Below are 17,561 nucleotides of genomic sequence, written 5' to 3'. Positions count from 1 at the left end.
AGTCATTTGGCAGTGGGGCTCGCAGTGCTGAACATGTCTGATTGGTCGAGCACTTGCAGCATTTTATTCCAGCCTCCATTTTAAAACATCTGCAGCCGCAAACCTGTGTGTTTTGTGTTCATTGTGCTTCAAGACATCAGCGTCGATTCACAGAAGAATGCAAACATCAGATGGACCGACAGTGTCGTCTGTAGTCACACACAAAAACTATGAGTGAAAACAGCTGTCACTTTTTAATACATCAGCATTATAACTTACATCATATTCACAGTGGAAAAGCAGACAACTTCAAGCTGAGGGAACCTTTTTAGTTCCTTGAAAAGTAGTTCCTGGGACTAAACGTTCCAGGTACTTTCAGTGGAAACGTTGCTATTGATGTAAAAAATGCACTCGGAGGGCGGTTTTCGCTTTGTGTTGAAATGCATGCAGGCAGCTTGTTTCTCCTGATGGAGATGTACTGTACATGTCATATACATGTTTGTTAACGCATTCATTTGTTTGTAAAGAAAACTGCTCTCCAAAGGGACTGACGGGTGAAAACTGTTGATCAAATGGCCGCTATATTTTATCTGAATCGGTCTTCAAAAAAACATTTTGACATCCGACAAAACTCCAGTTTAGTAACTGTAATGTGGGATTGAAAGGCAGCAGCTGCTTTAAATACTTGATGGTGCACTTGCCAGAACAAACAGATCCTCCTGGAATAAATTGTGTGTTGCATGGAGAGCCTCCACTTGAAATTTGTTTTAAATCCATCACTGTTTGGAGGATGAGCCCGGTGTTTTTAAAATGGTCTCAACATACATTTGTTCTGCATGAAGAAGCTAGTTAATAGTGTGATTTCTTCCACTCCATTCATGTGAGCTAAATGTTAATAAAACCATCAAATACTGGTACGAGTGACATGTTCAAATACTCTACTGAGGCGTTTAAGCTTTCACCTTTACATAGCTCCTTATAGATTAACATTTCACTGCCTCCTCTTTCCGTCGCAGTAAGCCTCAGATCGTTCCCCCTTCAATGTAATCCTGATTGAAGGACTGACTCTGCAGCTCTGATGTACTTTTCTTAAAGAAAACCCCACCCCAAGTTTCATTGCTGTTCATTGTCAGTTTTGTTGTTTGGTGGTTAGTTATTCTCATGACTGTCATGGGGTGTGTGTTGAGTTATTTTAAGCACATACAGTGGTGCAGTCTCAGAGATACACAACCAGTTTTGGCTTCAGTCCCTGAAAATTAAAAACAGCCACTTCTTTTAGCAGCTGCCATTTTTGTTTTTGTTGTTCAACAGTCAAACAGGAAGAAATCTTTCAAAGAAAAGTCACAAAGAACGTTTTCATTCTGTTGCTTTTGCCTCTTACTATTTTCTCTTTCTGTGTTACTCTTTTATGCTCTCTGTTTGGACATCCGAGTTCTGAAACAAAATCACATTTAAAGGGAAATCCTGGTATTTTTACAACCTGGGGCCCCACAGCTGAATGTTATGGTGTGAAAATGATTCATACATGCCAAAATTCTGGAAATCGGTCCAGTAGATCCCTTCAGCTGGCTGCAAACGGTGCAATGTAATCCTTTGGGGAAACGCCAACTGTCAACGTTAAAGTGCTTGTTTTTGCCACTGACTGGCAGAGGTCGTTATTCTCTGACAACATCATGAAGTTATTCCAACAGAGATGCACCTTTGTGTTAAATAAGAAAAAACATCTTATTACCAAAAACAAAAGTATCGCTCTGTAATCTCGCCAGAGGTGAATTATAGCAGAAGACAACAGTGGAAACATGAGTGAGAGTTGGAGAGAAGAGTTTACATGCTGAATATTTAACTGATTTTGACAACTCACGTCTCATATTTCAGACTGAGACTGTTTGAGACTTGTCTGGTTACAAAACGGATCTTATATTTTAACAAAAAGGTCTGTCGCCATAGAAACACAATAACAACGTCAGCCTGTCAGAGACAAAAACAAGCACTTCAACAATCAGAGTTGCACCAAAGGATTATGTTGCAGTTGTTGCAGCCTGTTATTCCAAAACCTTTGGTCCTTTGAATCATTTATACACCACAACATGTAGACCTATGTTTAAAAATACCAGAATTCCTCTTTGAATACTGAATATGTCACATATGTTCATATTGTTTCCTTTTAGCCACGTAGCCTGAGAAAAGTGGCTAAACTTTAAAAACTCTCCCACGCCTCCTGTGAGGAGATGGAGAGAGATGATGTTACGAGATGCATGGTCTCCTCTGGGTCATTGTGTCTGCCTGTCTCTGCTGTTTTTCTGCTGTCTTTTTCTCTGTTTTTCTGTCTCTTTTTCTCTCTTGCTGTCCCTCTCTGGCTAGTTGTTTAAGTAACAGCATGAATATGTAGTGGTAACTAACCCCCCCGCCCCCCTCGCAGGCTCTCAGTGCGCCGGGCTCTTCAGCACCACTGTCCTAGGTGGGTCCTCTAGCGCCCCTAACCTGCAGGACTACGCACGCGCACATCGCAAAAAATTCTCCACCGGCAGTCTGTCCTACAAAGACGGTACGTGTTTGAGACGGCGCTCCTTCACTAACCTGCACAGGGCAACAGCAGATCAGTGTCTCACACATCCTCTTAGTCCTAATAATATATTGTTAGTTTGACATGTGAGCGACGCCCTGTTGGGCAAGCTGGGCACCTAAACTTATGAGGTAAAAAATGTGTACTGTAGGTATGTTTAGTATGAAGAAGTGTTGAGTAGAGTAGTTGGAGAAAATGCAGCATAGCAGCAGGAGGACTTGATGGAAGATTACTGTATGTGCTCGATGAGAGAAGTGAGGCATAAAAATCATGTATGCCCATACATGTATTTTATAGTTATGTTTGTAGTAATTTCTGTATTTTTAGACTCCATATTCATTGTAGCCACCAAAACCACTGGATTTATTTCATCTTTTTTTTTCCCACCACGCCACTTTGAGTAAAATTGGTGTTTTGCTTTGTCGCAGTTTGTACACATGCTGCCTCAGGCCCATTAAAACTTGCAAGACAGATTTTAGATCAGACGTTAGACTGTATGTTACGTGTGGTGAGGACACAACCGGAAATGTTGCAAAAGCCAAAAGCTTTACCAAGAGAAGCAAATGTAACAAACTAGGGGTGAGTGAAAAAAATCGATTCACATGAGAATCTTGAATCTTGATCTCCAACGATTCAGAATCGATTCACAGATCGATTGAGTTCATTTCCAGCTTCTTCTTAACTTCTGTGTGTGATTCTGTTCTTTCTGTCAGCTGCAGTGGAGATCACACTTGTCATTTTAAGACAAATCAGAGATCAAACTCCAGACTTTTTCATTCTGAGCAGCATACAATATGATTTTCTTTTAGAAGTACTGCATGTACGAAGCAACTGTTCATCAGTACGTGTCCGTTGAATGCCCCTCATTCTCAACAATCATGATGTCCCCATGTTTGTTTTGCATGGTCCATGCCTACACTGACTTCCTGTAACAGTCTGTTCAGTGCTCACATGATTACAGTGAAATCTACACACTGAAGATAAACTTGGTTATGGATACAATACAAACAGCCAGAAGAAAACATGATACTTCCAAGAGAAACTAAGAATAATAATAATAATGATCTGAAGTGTCTTAAACTCAGTCATGTAGTGTGACTCAAAGCAGAATCCTCATCCTCACTTCTTTTCTGATTGCATTAGAAAGGTAGAAAGCGAAGGGCTGTGAGTGTTAACAGATAATATGTGAAACGAAATTATAGACGATTGATTATACATTATTGATGCAGCATGGCCACTATAACTGGCCCTGATTGTGTAGATGACATTGATGTCTGTCGTCATGTTGTCCAGTAGGTGTCACTGTTGTATTATACAGACTCACAGTCTCCTCTCAGCTGCCATCCTCCTGGTTGTCTCACATGTAGCCTTGCTGTTGGTCCTTGTCATCCATCTTGTTACACCTCATTCTCAAGATTCAAAGGAGGCGTTCTCGTCTCGATGCTGTCAAGTACGCACACATTGTGCCGGTTCGGTGCATGCTCCTCCGTGAGTTTCATGTTGGTGAAAAACATTTCCATGCTGAAGCATCTTAATCCTGGTCAGGTGCACCAGTTGATGTATTTCATTGTTGTCTCAGTACATGACAGAGAGGCTGAATTATTTACTGGGATTGTTGGTTTTTTTGTAGCAGGAAGAGCGAATTAGACCTGAATATTGGGCTTGTTTTTCATAGTTTTATATTTCTTGGTGTGTACTCTTCACCTCCTCAGTTCAAACATTTCATATCACATTGTCATCAGAAGATGTTCCATCCATCCATGCATCCAACATCTTCACACTTCACAAACATCAGATATCTGTTTTAACTTCAGCCAGGGCCTCTTTATAAACTGGAACAGATAGTTCTGATTCTTCAACCACTCTTTTGTGTACAGTAGGTTTTTTTTCCACGATGGCGCTCCCACATTAGAGAAGAACAGGGAAATGACAAAACATGATATTCAAGTTACTGTGGCTCCAAGTAACACTAGTGAATTTTTTTTTTTTTATTTCCTCAGAGTTGTTGTCTATGCCGGCAGTAAAACGATTTTCTGTGTCGTTTGCAAAGTATCCGACTAATGGTACGTCTGCTTCTTTCAAGTATTTTTCCACTCCACCTCCCTTTGTCTTGCATGTCTTCAAACTTTTGTTTTTGACCTTGGGTTTTTTTTTTCCACATGGCCCTCCAGCATTCCAGGTTTCCCTTATATATTTTTTTCTAATGATTTAATTTATTTTTCGTTTGTTTGTTTACCCATATGCTTTGGACTCTTACTTTTCTAACACTACCTGACATTCTCTTTCTAACCAGGGTTCCCACTGGTCATTGACTTTATGAAATTTCAAGAAATTAAGAGACAGGGAATGTCAGCAAACTTTTACAAAGGCCTCATAGTGTAGCAGAAAATATAGACATCTTCATATTGATTATACCTATTAAAAAGACCAGATGTCAGCAGGGATAAAAGGGAATTATTAACCTGTTTAGTCGAAGAACTTCTCTTCTAACCAACAGAGAGTTAACATGTAAGTACTCTAATAAACTGACTCATCCTGAGCTGCCTTTAAGGTACCTCAAAGCAACGTTTTGCTCGCCTGTTGTGCCAGTCAACAATTCACAAACATTTACTGCAAAACTTGCACTTACCCTTGCTATTGGAGTCTATTTGTTCTGTTGTGATATATGTCAGTATTATTTAGTGTCTGGCAGTTGCCTACTTTCCACTTGAGTCCAGTTTAAATCAGACTCACGATCATCGACTTCCCTTTGTATTTTCTGACACAAGCGTGGATCAAGTGCGCGTCAGATATCCCTGCCCGATCTCTCGATAGTTTTGGACACTTACTAATCATCATCATCATCTTGCGTCTTCACTGCCAGGCGTAGACTCGCATAACAGTTACTTCTCACCTTTAAATGTTTACATACAGAAACACAGTCCACTTGTCCTGGAAGAAATCCCAGACAAACGGGAGAAAATCTTAAATATTATGTGAGTTTATTGAGCTTAAAATCAAATCACAGTAGTTGTCACGATACTGTAATTTCTGACTTTGATACAAAACCTTTTAAAACGTCAATACTCAATACCATCTTTGAAACTAAATTAACAGAACATTGCAGGTATAGATTTATATTAAAGATAAAGCAAGGTTCATTTATTTACCATTTTCCAACACCAGAGTTGCCAAACGAAACAGTTTGAGTCCCTTTATGCCACATCGCAGATACAACAGTACAACAGCATCTAACTTAATTTAATTAGGACCATAGTCAGAAGAGTAGGAGGCCATGTGGGCAGATACTGCAGAAAGGGATATAGGAACATCACATGTTCAGACACTAATGATGCCGTTAATCATCACTAGACCACTAGAGGGCGCCGCTCTGAGTCAAATCGGTCTCGCATGAACCTCCATTTTACCTTCACCGCCGTCCGCTCTCCTCCCAGCTGTTCTGTAGTAACTGTTTGTCTCTGTGCCCGGGCGAAGTAACATCATACATGATGTTAAAATAACCTCTCGCCATTTTTAAAACGTCTTCCTCTCGTCCTGGTCGTGTCTTGCTTGAACTATTTGCTACACTGCCTCCCAGTGTGACTACCGGAGGTGCTGCACCGTTGGTCTGTAGCTTTCAGAAGGCCTTTAGACAGATATTGCGGGTAAGGATCTGATAACTAACAGATAGTAGGAACCCTGGTGTACAGACACTACTTTTTCCTTCAATAGTGAATTATTTAGTAAATAAGGGTCATTACTGGCGTTGTGTCACCTTGTCTTGTTTGGTAGCTAGTTAAAGTTTAGAAGTTTACTTCTGGCACAACTTCTTCTGAGAGGTCAAAACTCAAACAACATTCTTGTCAACGCATTTTGTTTTGTGTCCTTCCCGTTACTCCCAGAGTTTATTCAGCTAACTGTTTTGTTACAGTCGAAAAATAATTTCTGAGGGTGAATGTCAAAGATTTTTCTAATATCAGTCCTCATTTATTAAAGGGCCATTTTATATTAGTGTTGCTCTTTCATGAAGTTTGGGGACTTGCAAGAGACAAAGAAGGTTGAAAATGGAAACAGCAGCGGCTGAGATATCCTGACTTTTAGTCCCTGATGTGGGTGACGGTCCCAAAACACTGGATCTTACTCTGCCAATGCAACTCAGTAGTGTTTTGCATAAAACGTCCTTAGTTTGTGATGCAGACTTCCCGTTGAAGTTCGTCTCCAAGCAGGTTTACCCTGAGCCACAGAAGACATTAGACAACTGTTTCCACCGGCTGAGTAGATGCTTCCTGTGCCTGATAAACCAACTTAAGAAAATCTGTTAAAATCTGCGGTCACTGTTTTCATATTTAAAAGCAGCACAACAATGTAAAGAGCCTCATGAAGGATTTTCAGACTGAACAAAGGGTGGGAACCCTGTTTAACATCCTGCATACAGTTTGTAAATTGATCACCATTACCCAATAATTCAGTATGTTCTTTTTCCCAATGGATAGATGTGTGTGTGCGTGCGTGTGTGTGAGTGTGTGCATGTGATAGATTTGTGTGTGTGAGTGTGTGTGTGTGTGTGCATGTGAACAGAGTAATTACCTACATAAAATCCGCACCTGCTGCCATCATTGTAGAGGATGTGAATCGAGCTCATTGTTCAAACGCCACCAACAGCACATGAATGTTTAACCCTTCCTCCGACCTTCACGACTCCCTCAGTGATCGTTCCTCTCACAAAGCTTCCTGTGTTATTTGGATTAAAGGATGAATGCGGTACAATCACAGCTGACAGATTCAGGATCAGCTCTTATTGACAAACAGAGGAAGGGTTAAAGCATCGTTCATCCCATCTTCTCCTGTGAGACATCGGTCAGTTTTGTTTTGACTCATAAACACACACATACCTGTCAATGTTTCAGTGCACAGATGTGTTTGTCCAGTGTGCTCAAGACTTGAAAAAGGGCAAATATTCAATTATTAATGAAGAGGTGTAATGACAATGTTTGTGGCTACAGCTGAATGTCTCCACTTTAGTTGATTCAGGATTATTTGTGGAGAATGGACGGTCAGACAGAAGCACAGACGATAAGATCTGAACGTTGTTGTGAACCACTTATGTGATCTGTACGATCAGCTGGTTTTAATGGATTAAAGAAGGCAGATTTTTCAGTCGTGACTTTGTAAATCTTCTCATGTAGAATCTCTGTGTTTGGGTTATATAATCTGGATTGCTTTGTATGAATATGAAGAGTTTTGTGTTGTTTTTGGAAGTTTTAACTGGTCTGACTGGTGAAAATGTTCATCCACGTTCGAGGGTTGTTTGGATACTAATACAGGTGTCGGAAATGCCTCCAGTACAGCCTGAAATGCTGCTTTAAGGACCAGCAAGGTCTTTGCAACCCAGTGACAGTGTAAAATGGTGGATACATTGTTCTGAGCGTGTCATCCTCTGCAAAAATGACCCGTTCAATCAGCATTTGATCCATTTGGTCCGATAACATTTGGAAGGTTGAGAAGAGCAGCAGGATTAAAGCTGCTGTGAGCAATATTTTATAATTAAGATAAGTGTTAAATAGCTGACATTCTGACACGTCCGGGTATTTTTGTACTCAGGAAGATGAGCTTTTTTGGCTTCATGCGCCACATAGGAATGAACAGAGCTCCGTCTCTGACGCTGTATCCACATTTCCGTTATTAGATCCATTGCAGAATCTCATCAACCTGTATACAACCATATTTTATACTGCTCAAAGTAACCAATATCCATAAATGACAAGTGACTTGTGTAATTAGAAGCACATCCATAACATAACATCTATAATGGGGTTTGTTGTATTAATCTATTACAAAAAAGTAATCTACACTGGTACCAGATCTGTACATGGTATCTTCCAATACACAAAGTTCAGGTATTAGGAGGGAAAGAAAGGTTTCAGCAAGTGTTTCAGCGAGTTTCTGTGAGAGTTGAGTCATTGAACACAGCACTAACAGGTGAACACGACACAAAAATAAACACTTCCTGTTGAGATGATGCCATGCAAATACATTGAGTGTAACCTCCCCACACTATATGAGTATTGTTCTTTTCTGATATGTATTATTCACCACAGGAACACAAGATGACACATCCACCATAGCAGTGGCTCCACCTGTCTGGTGCACTGCGGCAGGTACGACGGCCCTCAGTGACGCAGTTTTGTGTTGGCACCAAATGTCCAGCTGCAGCTTTCTGTGAACTGTGTCATAAAATCGCATCAGTCGTTCAAATTGTTTTTTTAATGTGGACATTTGGATTTAAAGTGAATGTCACATTGAACAGCTTCTGCAGTGTTTCTTTGAGGTGGTTGCGAGCCTGATACCGCTTCCTGTAAACGTCTTGTGTCACACTTGCTCCTTCGTTGATTTCTCTTAATTGGGTTCAACGTTTATCAGACTTTTAAATTAAAATTGAGAAGCTGCAGAGGAGCAACATGATGTTTTTAGCCTCGGTGTTTGTTCTGAGCTATGCTGAACTTCTGGATGATTTTTATCACAGAAAGTTGCTTGAGATGTTTCGCTGCTGCTTCTGATCTGTGGCTGTTTGGCAGCCAGGACGAGCTGTTGGCTGCCTCCTGCCTTCACAGCACCGCCTTCATGCACACACCACACCTCTCCTCCCTCCTATTTCTTCTCCCTGTGTCCCTCCAAACTCCTGTAACGTACTTCAGTCCTTCTCTCTTCTTTCCTCCTCGCTCATATCCTATCGTTTCATGTCTTTTGTGCTGCTCCTCCTCCTCCTCCTCCTCCACTGCTCTGTCCTTCCTCGCTCTCCCTCTTCTTCCTCAGAGCCCTTGGAGGAGCACCATGTGGCCCAGTTGTTGAGGCGTTTCTCCACCGACCTCAGCCTGGGCCGCCACCTCTCTCTGGACAGGGCGCTGGCCCACCACCTCCACCAGTGCTCCTACCACCTACGCCTCTTCCGAAACTGGCTCATCTCCGGCCAGGACCCCCTAGAGTACTTCTACGGTCAGCCCCTGGCCCGCCCTCCATCCCCCCCCCCCCAGCCTCACGCCCTGTTCAACCACTGCTCACGGTTTAGTTTGGGACTGTGCTTGTTCTGTGGTTGACCCTCATGCTTTGCCTCTTGATGTTTCTGCATGCTTGCCTGTTTCTGTGGTGATGCAGATTGCAAGCTGGACTGGTTTGAGCTGTTTGGGATTTTTGGGCCATTTTTGCCACTACAATCCTCCCCCTCTGCAGTGGTGTCACTAGCTTTTCCCCTCATTTTCTCCAAACTGTGAACCCTTTCTTAAACCTTATGAAATCAAATAAAAGCCATAGTAAATAGTAGAATTTAACTGTAACGGCATATAAAAGATAGAGCTGCAGCTAGCAACTATTGTCATTTTTGAGCAATCTGTCAGTGATTTACTATTTGATAAATCCATTGTTTGTTGTATTAAATACCAGGAAAAAGGACCATCCCCATCACAACTGCCCAGAGCCCAAGTTGACATCTTCAGATGTCCTGTTTTGTCAAACCAACAATCCAAAACCCAAATATATCGTCTAACAATCACAGAGGCCAAAGAAAACCACTAAATATTCAGCAAGCAGCAGGAGCAGTACATTTTTGCTACTTTTGCTGGTAACTTAAACAATTAAATGAGTAATTGTTTACATTTGTAATGTAAAAAAAAAAAGATTTATAGAAGACTGTCACCTGACTTAAAGGTCCAGTGTGTAGGATTTAGGGGGATTAAAGGTGCAACATGGAAAGATTTGACCACTTGTTGAACTCATCCTAACTCAGGAGCATCATGTCAGTAACTGCTAACTGCTACTAACTGTACTCTGCATTTTAGCAGCCACTGTCGGGGAGGGTTTAGGCGAGGGGTATTTAGTAGGTTGCAGTCGGCAACCTCACGTCTAGATGCCAACGTTTTTTAATACCTCAAACTGTGTCTGTAATTCAGTATAAAGTGCATGATTAAAGTAAACAACACGACAAAGATAGACACCCGGTGTGACGACTGGGAGGCGAGTTATTAATACTCACACTTCAAACACACATTTTTACCAACATTTGAAACCTCACAGGTTCTGACTACAGACTTTGTGTTCTGGTCTGACCCACTTTCTTTTTTCTTGTCAATCGCTGTTAAAAGAGGAACACATACTCTCCCCAAAGTCGATACTACCGAGCTCATTAACAACAGCTTGTGCACTGTGAATTTGCAAGAAGCAGTTCAATCTAATATCCCAAGGCAAGAAGCCCGGGATTATCTCTGTGAACATGAACACAACGCATAATTTACATTTTTACTGACACTTTATTTTCTTGGCAGGAAAAAGAAATCATCACAGCAGCAACAGACAGGAACACAATGATTAGTTAACACAACGACAAATGCACAATAATAATAAAGGTTACAAAGAAAATGGGAGCAGAGAAATTCATCTTCACCAACGTCTGGTAAAATCAGACCTGAAAAGTGTCTGTAGCAGAAAATATCAAACTTTCAGTTTCAAAAGTTATCAAATGTTTTGTCTCATTTCAGTCTTGTTGCTGTTTCTTTCATCTAAATCAGGAAACTTTGGACTGTTTTTTGTTTTGGCTGCTTCTGTTCAGACCAGAATATGAAACACGGAGCAGTTGTTGTGAAGGATCTTGTTTGCGTTCCTCAAACTATTGGTGTCAGTATAAAAACTCTGAGATAGAAACGTGTACGTTATCGGCACCTTCCCACACATAAATCAACATATTGCTCGTAGTGACGACATACATGTGATATATGAATATTTACATGTTTAGTCGACACAGAAACAGATTGCTGCTGCTGCTGCTGACAAAGCAGCATCATGTTGACATCAGTCTGTCTCAGTTGAAGATTAAAGCTCTGCACAGATAATCTATCATCAGCCTGATAGTCCATGTTTCATACAGATACACGTCACATTCAACTGTACGTTTGGGATCAGCTGCTCTGTTTTGAATTAGATTCCTACTTGACTTTAACCAGCATGTGGTTCCTGCTTGTTTGCTGTACGTTGGGCGTACTCACACTGTGTGCAGGTGGCTGCAGTAAACACTGAGGTTTTTAGACGATGGAGGTGAGCTATGGTCTGACGCTTTGTGATTGTGAACGGCTTCGGTGACATGTGGCTTGGTTGAACTAACAGTGGATGAACTGCCTTCGATAACACGTGTTGGACCGGAGCTGCAGTCGGGACAGATTTGACCTCTGTGAGCTGCAGCTTCTCTGTGTTTGTTGGGACTGACCAGAACGGTGCTGTTTTTTTTTTTTGAGATGTGTTACCGTTTGATATGGTGTCATGTTGTCTTGGCGTCCAGCATGGTTTTTGCAACTTTGCCTGCGTGGAAATGAAGCGTAGAGGCTGGCAGGAGTTCACAGCGGGTTAGGGCCGGTTCAGAGACAGGAGCACCGTGTTGAGGTGTAGTGGATGGGTGACATTGGGGCGGTGGTGTCGGGTGAAGTGGTTCTGCCTGCTCCTCTTCTGACTGCCTGGTCTAACTGAGGGCTGATGTGCCTGCGGGCGTCGTGTCTCTCCTCTGCCGCAGGCTTCGAAGGCTGCTCCATGGTGCCGTCCATCTATCCTCTGGAAACGCTGCACAACTCGCTGTCGCTAAAACAGGTCAACGAGTTCCTCGCCGGCGTGTGCGAGAGCGCAGGGGACCCACACACGAGGACCACCAGAGGTTAGAAACAAACACAAATTCATTTCCTTATTATCATGATCCTTATCATTTAACTTGACCCGCTTGTTTTATCCCCACAGCTCTGTCAGCCATGTTTGACACACACAACCAGCCGTCAGTGGACTCATACATCCCTCAGAGAGTCCTTTCATCCTCCATCTCCCTCAGATCTCGTTCTGACAGACCTCCTTGGTGTGAGTATCACAGCGTCTCCTCGTTCGCAAAGAGATTTGACATTTCTAGGTTGGCCTCCTCGACTGTCTCACTTTCAGACGTCTGTGGATTATTTATGGAATACAAGTCGTCCATTACAGTCTCACAGTTTAGTCTGTGTTACTGTTATCTTTCATCTATTCAGACTCTCTGTGAACCCAACGAACCAACACGCAGCACTTTTCTTGCAAATGAAACCTTGTTAAGTTTTGCTACTTTTCAGGGACGGACTGAGGGGGCGTGAATGATATTTGACCAACCTGACTCATTAGATTCAATCTTTAATATGAAAAACACATGAACATGTGGAAGATAATATTCTTAATGAACAATATTTTAATATGTTTACTGTCAGAGTAAAGCTTTACTAATTACACTACTTTTGTGTTACTTTCACCAGAATAACAGCAAAAGTACGACTCAGCTTTTTAAACTGAGAGTAGAGGGGGTGATTTTGTTTCACTACTATAACCTGGTATGGATCTGGTCTCTGTCCGACCGGGCCCTAAAGCAGTCTGTGAGGCCGGTCTTTGCACTGTCACGCATTGAAATAACTTGGCTCCCATGAAACCAAACTACCCACCCATATATCGTTGGAAAGGGAAAATAACTGGCTAAAATCGTTGGTGACTAATTTGTTGATAGCCATTAACAGCTTGTTCTACAATGGCAACAAAGATGCACAAGAGAGCCAGTTTCCCTCTAAGCTGCGAGCGCTTGCTGTACTCCAGGGGCTGTCCTGTGGTGGAAACTCGACAGTTTCATGTTGTAGGCAGCAACATAACAAAAACAAACATACCCAACAACACAGGGCAGGACAGTGGGCGATGGACCTGATAATAGAAGTCATATATAATAAAAACTTGTGTTTATATTCTGATTCCCTCTCACACTGTGTTTGTTTTCTGTTCCTACAGACAGCAGCGGTCCTTCCAGCACAGTCTCCAGCGCCGGACCGTCCTCTCCCACCACAGCCGACACTTCCCCACGCTTCAGCTTCAGCGATAAAATCTCCCTCACCCCTCAGAGCAGCGAGGAAACTCACTCCTCTCAAAACATTTCCTCTCAGCCGGTGCCCGCCGTCCTCGACCCGACCTGCCCTGCTCTTCCAAACCCCGGTGAAGTCCCTCTGACTCCAAACAACTCACCCGAGGATGATGCTGAGCACTGCGCTGTCGCTGGTAATCCTGAATGTTCACAGGAAGGGCCGGAGGTGGCTCCTGCAACGGTGGACGCTGCCACTGGGGTCGTTTCAGATCCTGGCATGAGACCGCCCTGCTCCGGGTTAGCTGAGCTTACTCTGGGTCGGATGGAGGGTTACTGCCTCCCAGGATCGCTGCCTGTGCTGTTGGAGCTCAGGGAGAGCAGCAGTGAGGCGGGCTCCAGCTCCCAGACGCCTCAGTCTCCTGAGGGACCTGACGAGTTCTTTGACACTCAGGAGTCGATGGAGTTGTGGATGGACAGTCCGGAGAGTCTCCCCCGTCCTGAGACGCCTCTGGAGTTCGGAGCCACTCACACAGCAGAGCCGTAGGGCCGCAGAGACTCACATCTGTCAGAAACTACTGTGGTTACATCTAAAACTGAATTCCTCCAGGATTATCTTGACTTTACATCATCATGATGCATCATACTGAGCTACAGCTGACCTGACCTCCCGCCTCCTCCAGCTCAGTGACTGTGTGTTGAGTAATACTGAATGGGCAGCTGATCGTCACACTCGGCTCCGTGTTGGGGAAACATGTGACAGGCGCCCCTCAAGCTGTTCATTGCCTTTAAAATGACGCTGGTGACCCACCAGTGTCACCACTGAGCCTCCTCCCAGAGTCCACTGGTTCAGCTCATCTTGTCTGTTAACATGTAGGAAGCCACTTGTTGTAAGGTGAAGCTTTATTGTCAAGTTTATCTGTTACTGTCTCTTACATACTGTTGCACAAACAATTTCCTTAAAGCTGTGTCAATCCATGTTTGGCCACTAGGGGGCAAAAACTCCTAGAGACCCACAGCCGTGCCCTGTTATTATAAGACACCTTAAAAACTGTAGAGCTGCAATGATTAGTCAGTTTAAAGAACATTAATTGCCATTTATTTTGAAGGTTGAGTAAAGCTGCTGTAGGTGATACATTGTTTTTTTTGAATAAGTGTTAAATAGCTCTGTAACTCAGCAGTAATCGCTGTTATACACGGAGAGGAAATTGGCTAAAACAACGCTTACAGCAGCTTTAATCATTTCAGTCAAACATTTCCTGGTTCCAGCTTGTTAAATGTGACGATTTGCAGCTTTTCTTTATCGTTTATGACAATAAATGAAGAGAAATTGCCAATAGAGTGGCAGAGGAGTAGTGCTTCACGAATGCAGGTATCAAAAACCAGGTGCTCTTTGGATCCAAGGACAGATGACGACAGGTGTGACTTTGCTTTGTGATCAATAAGCTATAACCAAAAGATACCGAGGCGCACAGCTTCAGTAAACGTTCTGTATGTAACTTCTGTGTTGTGCTGGAAGCCGGTCGTTGGTTTCAGATGGCGGACTCCATTTCTAAACTGACATTAACCACTGTTATGAGAGGAGAGAGGCTCTGAGACGAGGCACAAGCAAAATCTGCCCCGAGTCCTTCACAAAGATCCACAGTCCAGCAGCTTCACACTACTGAAACAAACTGTCCACCGTCTCGTATAGACGACAGAGAGAGACATCGTGTGACAGTCTGCTCACATATGACCAATAAAATGTGATTAATACATGTGAGTTACTACAAAGTGTTACATAGAGCCTCGTGTGTCCTCGTTATGACTTACTGATCACAAAGCAAAGTGCAAGTCCAACCTCTCTTTTTTTATTTTAGTTAACGAGTCTGAGTTTAAGACTGTTGGTTCAGACATTAGGAGTCATTTGAAGAGGTCGCTTAGGGAACTTGACATTTTATACACTAAGCGATTAATCGTGTAAATAATCAGCAGATTAATCAATAATGAAAATAATAATTGTCAGCGGCAGCCAACAGCTAAGACTGAACAAGATCATAATCCCATGATTTGATTCACTCTCCTTTGTAGCTCTGGTTTGCGCCCCACCAAAATCCTGAGGAGAATATCTGACATTTCAGCTGCCAGACGTTCCACTGTGCTCTGTCGGGCTGCCATTTTGTGCCGGGCAGGTGGTGTACAGAGGATTTATAAGGGGTGGAAGAGAACGTCGAGTCTTAATATGCTAAAATAAGAAGAGAACAGAGGCGAAAAGAAGATATTTCACATTTAATGTGTTCAGTTGGTTCATTGTGACCATGAAGATGTTCATTAACGAGCTTTAAACTGTGTAAAGTCTGTCTGGCGTCTCTTTTACCTTGGACAGCTGCAGTAGTGAAGTTTCAGCCTTCGCATTAACAGCTTTGGTATCATCCATCACAGTCAGGTGACCTGATAACCTGCCACCGAGGCAGTCGTGCTTTTATCATCGCCGTGGAAGCACAAGCTTTTCTCTTTTCTTTTGAAATGACTCGCAGTGCAAGACACAAAATCCAGTCTGAGGCTCTCCTGCTCTTCATCCTTACGCCAGCGTCTGTCCTGTGCTGAGCTTCTGTAGCGCTACAAGTTGATTCCTGCATCTGTGATCTTAAAAACACAAAACAAAAGCTGAATGACAGCAGCTGAATCTTGATTACTGCCAGCAAATTATAAAGTGTTTAATCTCCAGGTCAAACCGTGTGTGCACTGCTTACTGCCAAAGTCCTTAAGCCTCATTGAAGATTTAATATAATCAGTAGGAATTGATAGAAAGAGAAAATAATATTTATTTTGAAATTGCATCTTGAAAAACAAAAAAAAGGTCTGATATTTTTGATACCCACATCAGATATTTAATTGTACCATAGCTGTTGTATATTTTTTTGTAAAATCACCTCATGATGTGGGAAAATCTGAAAGCTAATCTCTCGTGTTATCACTGAACAAACAGGAGGGGCATTTTACATTAAATGTGCTTTTATTGTGGCGAGCAGTAATGTAGCAGGTGTGTGTGGGGTGGAGGGTGGGGGAGGGGAGGGGGAGTGCACACACACGCTTGGGAAGTCATTCAGGTAGAAAGAGTTCGCTGATGTGCAATTCTGTGTGGAGTCAGCAGGACCTCATGTTACATTTCGTCGTACTGTAGAGGTGAAAACACAACTGTGACCTGTCAGCCTGTCAGTGTGTGTGTGTGTGTGTGTGTGTGCGCACACACATCATAGCGCTGTTTGCTTCTGTGCAGCAGATGTTTGCTTAAAGGGTCAATTCACTCAAACAAAATAAAAAACATCCCAACAGTTCATCACTTACCTCTGCTGCTTTTATTTTGTATTTTTGGTTTTGTTGGATCAGGATGTTGAAGTCGTCTCCACGGCGCCGACCAGCGTCTGGCTGCAGCCGGCATTATCATTCTGGTGTTCACACGGACGTATAATGGGCCCGTCCTGGAGTCCAGTTCAGTGGCGCCTGAGGCCAAAAAGCAGCTCGACTTCCTGGGTGTAAAACAACCCAATCGTCCATGTTGTGCACGCGAGAGACTTCTGTCGACTTGAATGAGAATAAAACGGTACTTTCCACATTTTAATGGAGCGAATGGATGAAATTTTGGATTTTGCAGGTGGATGTGACACTAAACTAATCATTTACCCTTTCACAGTCGCTTCTTTCACAATGTAAGCTTACGGGAAAATGTCTCTTTGGGCACCAGTGTGTCATGAGATGTAATTTCACAGTTTGGCCGCTACAAACGCCGTCTTCAGAGCTTTTTGTTTTTCTTTTAACCAATCAGTCTTCTTGGGAGATACAAAGCCCAGGACGGTTTAGGAAATCTGATTGGTTTGTAGCGTACTAGATGATGTCATCTTGTTTCCTGTGTCTGGAGAAGATATTAATCATAGTAATCATCATTTGTGACATCTAAAATAAAAGTCCACAACGTAAACTGGAAATCTAAATCTTGACGCAAGATTCTGTAGGATTTCACTGAAGAGTCCGAACCATAAAAAAAAGACTCTCCAGGCAACAGACGTGTTTTTCTACCTGATGATAAAACTCAGCAGGTGAATCACGGCTGGAGTCGGACAGCGTTGTTGCTCTGTGGAGTAAATCTGGACTCGGCGTTATCACGGTGTCGGAGTG

General features: G+C 42.7%; 1 protein-coding gene across 8 annotated transcripts in view; it reads left to right on the top strand.

Moving 5' to 3' along the window:
• Positions 1-14,743, top strand: part of ppip5k1a (diphosphoinositol pentakisphosphate kinase 1a) — a 32,463-nt gene extending 17,720 nt beyond the window's left edge. For 2 of the 8 annotated variants that reach the window (XM_084360950.1, XM_084360949.1), the window contains exons 26-32: positions 2,399-2,524; positions 4,543-4,605; positions 8,620-8,679; positions 9,335-9,514; positions 12,072-12,209; positions 12,290-12,403; positions 13,340-14,743. In XM_084360950.1, the coding sequence (XP_084217076.1) occupies positions 2,399-2,524; positions 4,543-4,605; positions 8,620-8,679; positions 9,335-9,514; positions 12,072-12,209; positions 12,290-12,403; positions 13,340-13,953 (1,295 nt within the window). In that variant the 3' untranslated portion in view covers positions 13,954-14,743. The remainder of the gene's footprint in view (positions 1-2,398; positions 2,525-4,542; positions 4,606-8,619; positions 8,680-9,334; positions 9,515-12,071; positions 12,210-12,289; positions 12,404-13,339) is intronic. The other 6 variants (XM_084360954.1, XM_084360952.1, XM_084360951.1 and 3 more) reach the window with 5 other exon arrangements.
• The last annotated feature ends 2,818 nt before the right edge of the window (positions 14,744-17,561 follow it).

This window comes from Pagrus pagrus, assembly GCF_965226575.1.
Source record: "Pagrus pagrus genome assembly, chromosome: 1".
Taxonomy (NCBI): domain Eukaryota; kingdom Metazoa; phylum Chordata; class Actinopteri; order Spariformes; family Sparidae; genus Pagrus; species Pagrus pagrus.
This window is presented reverse-complemented; position numbering and strand designations above follow the sequence as displayed.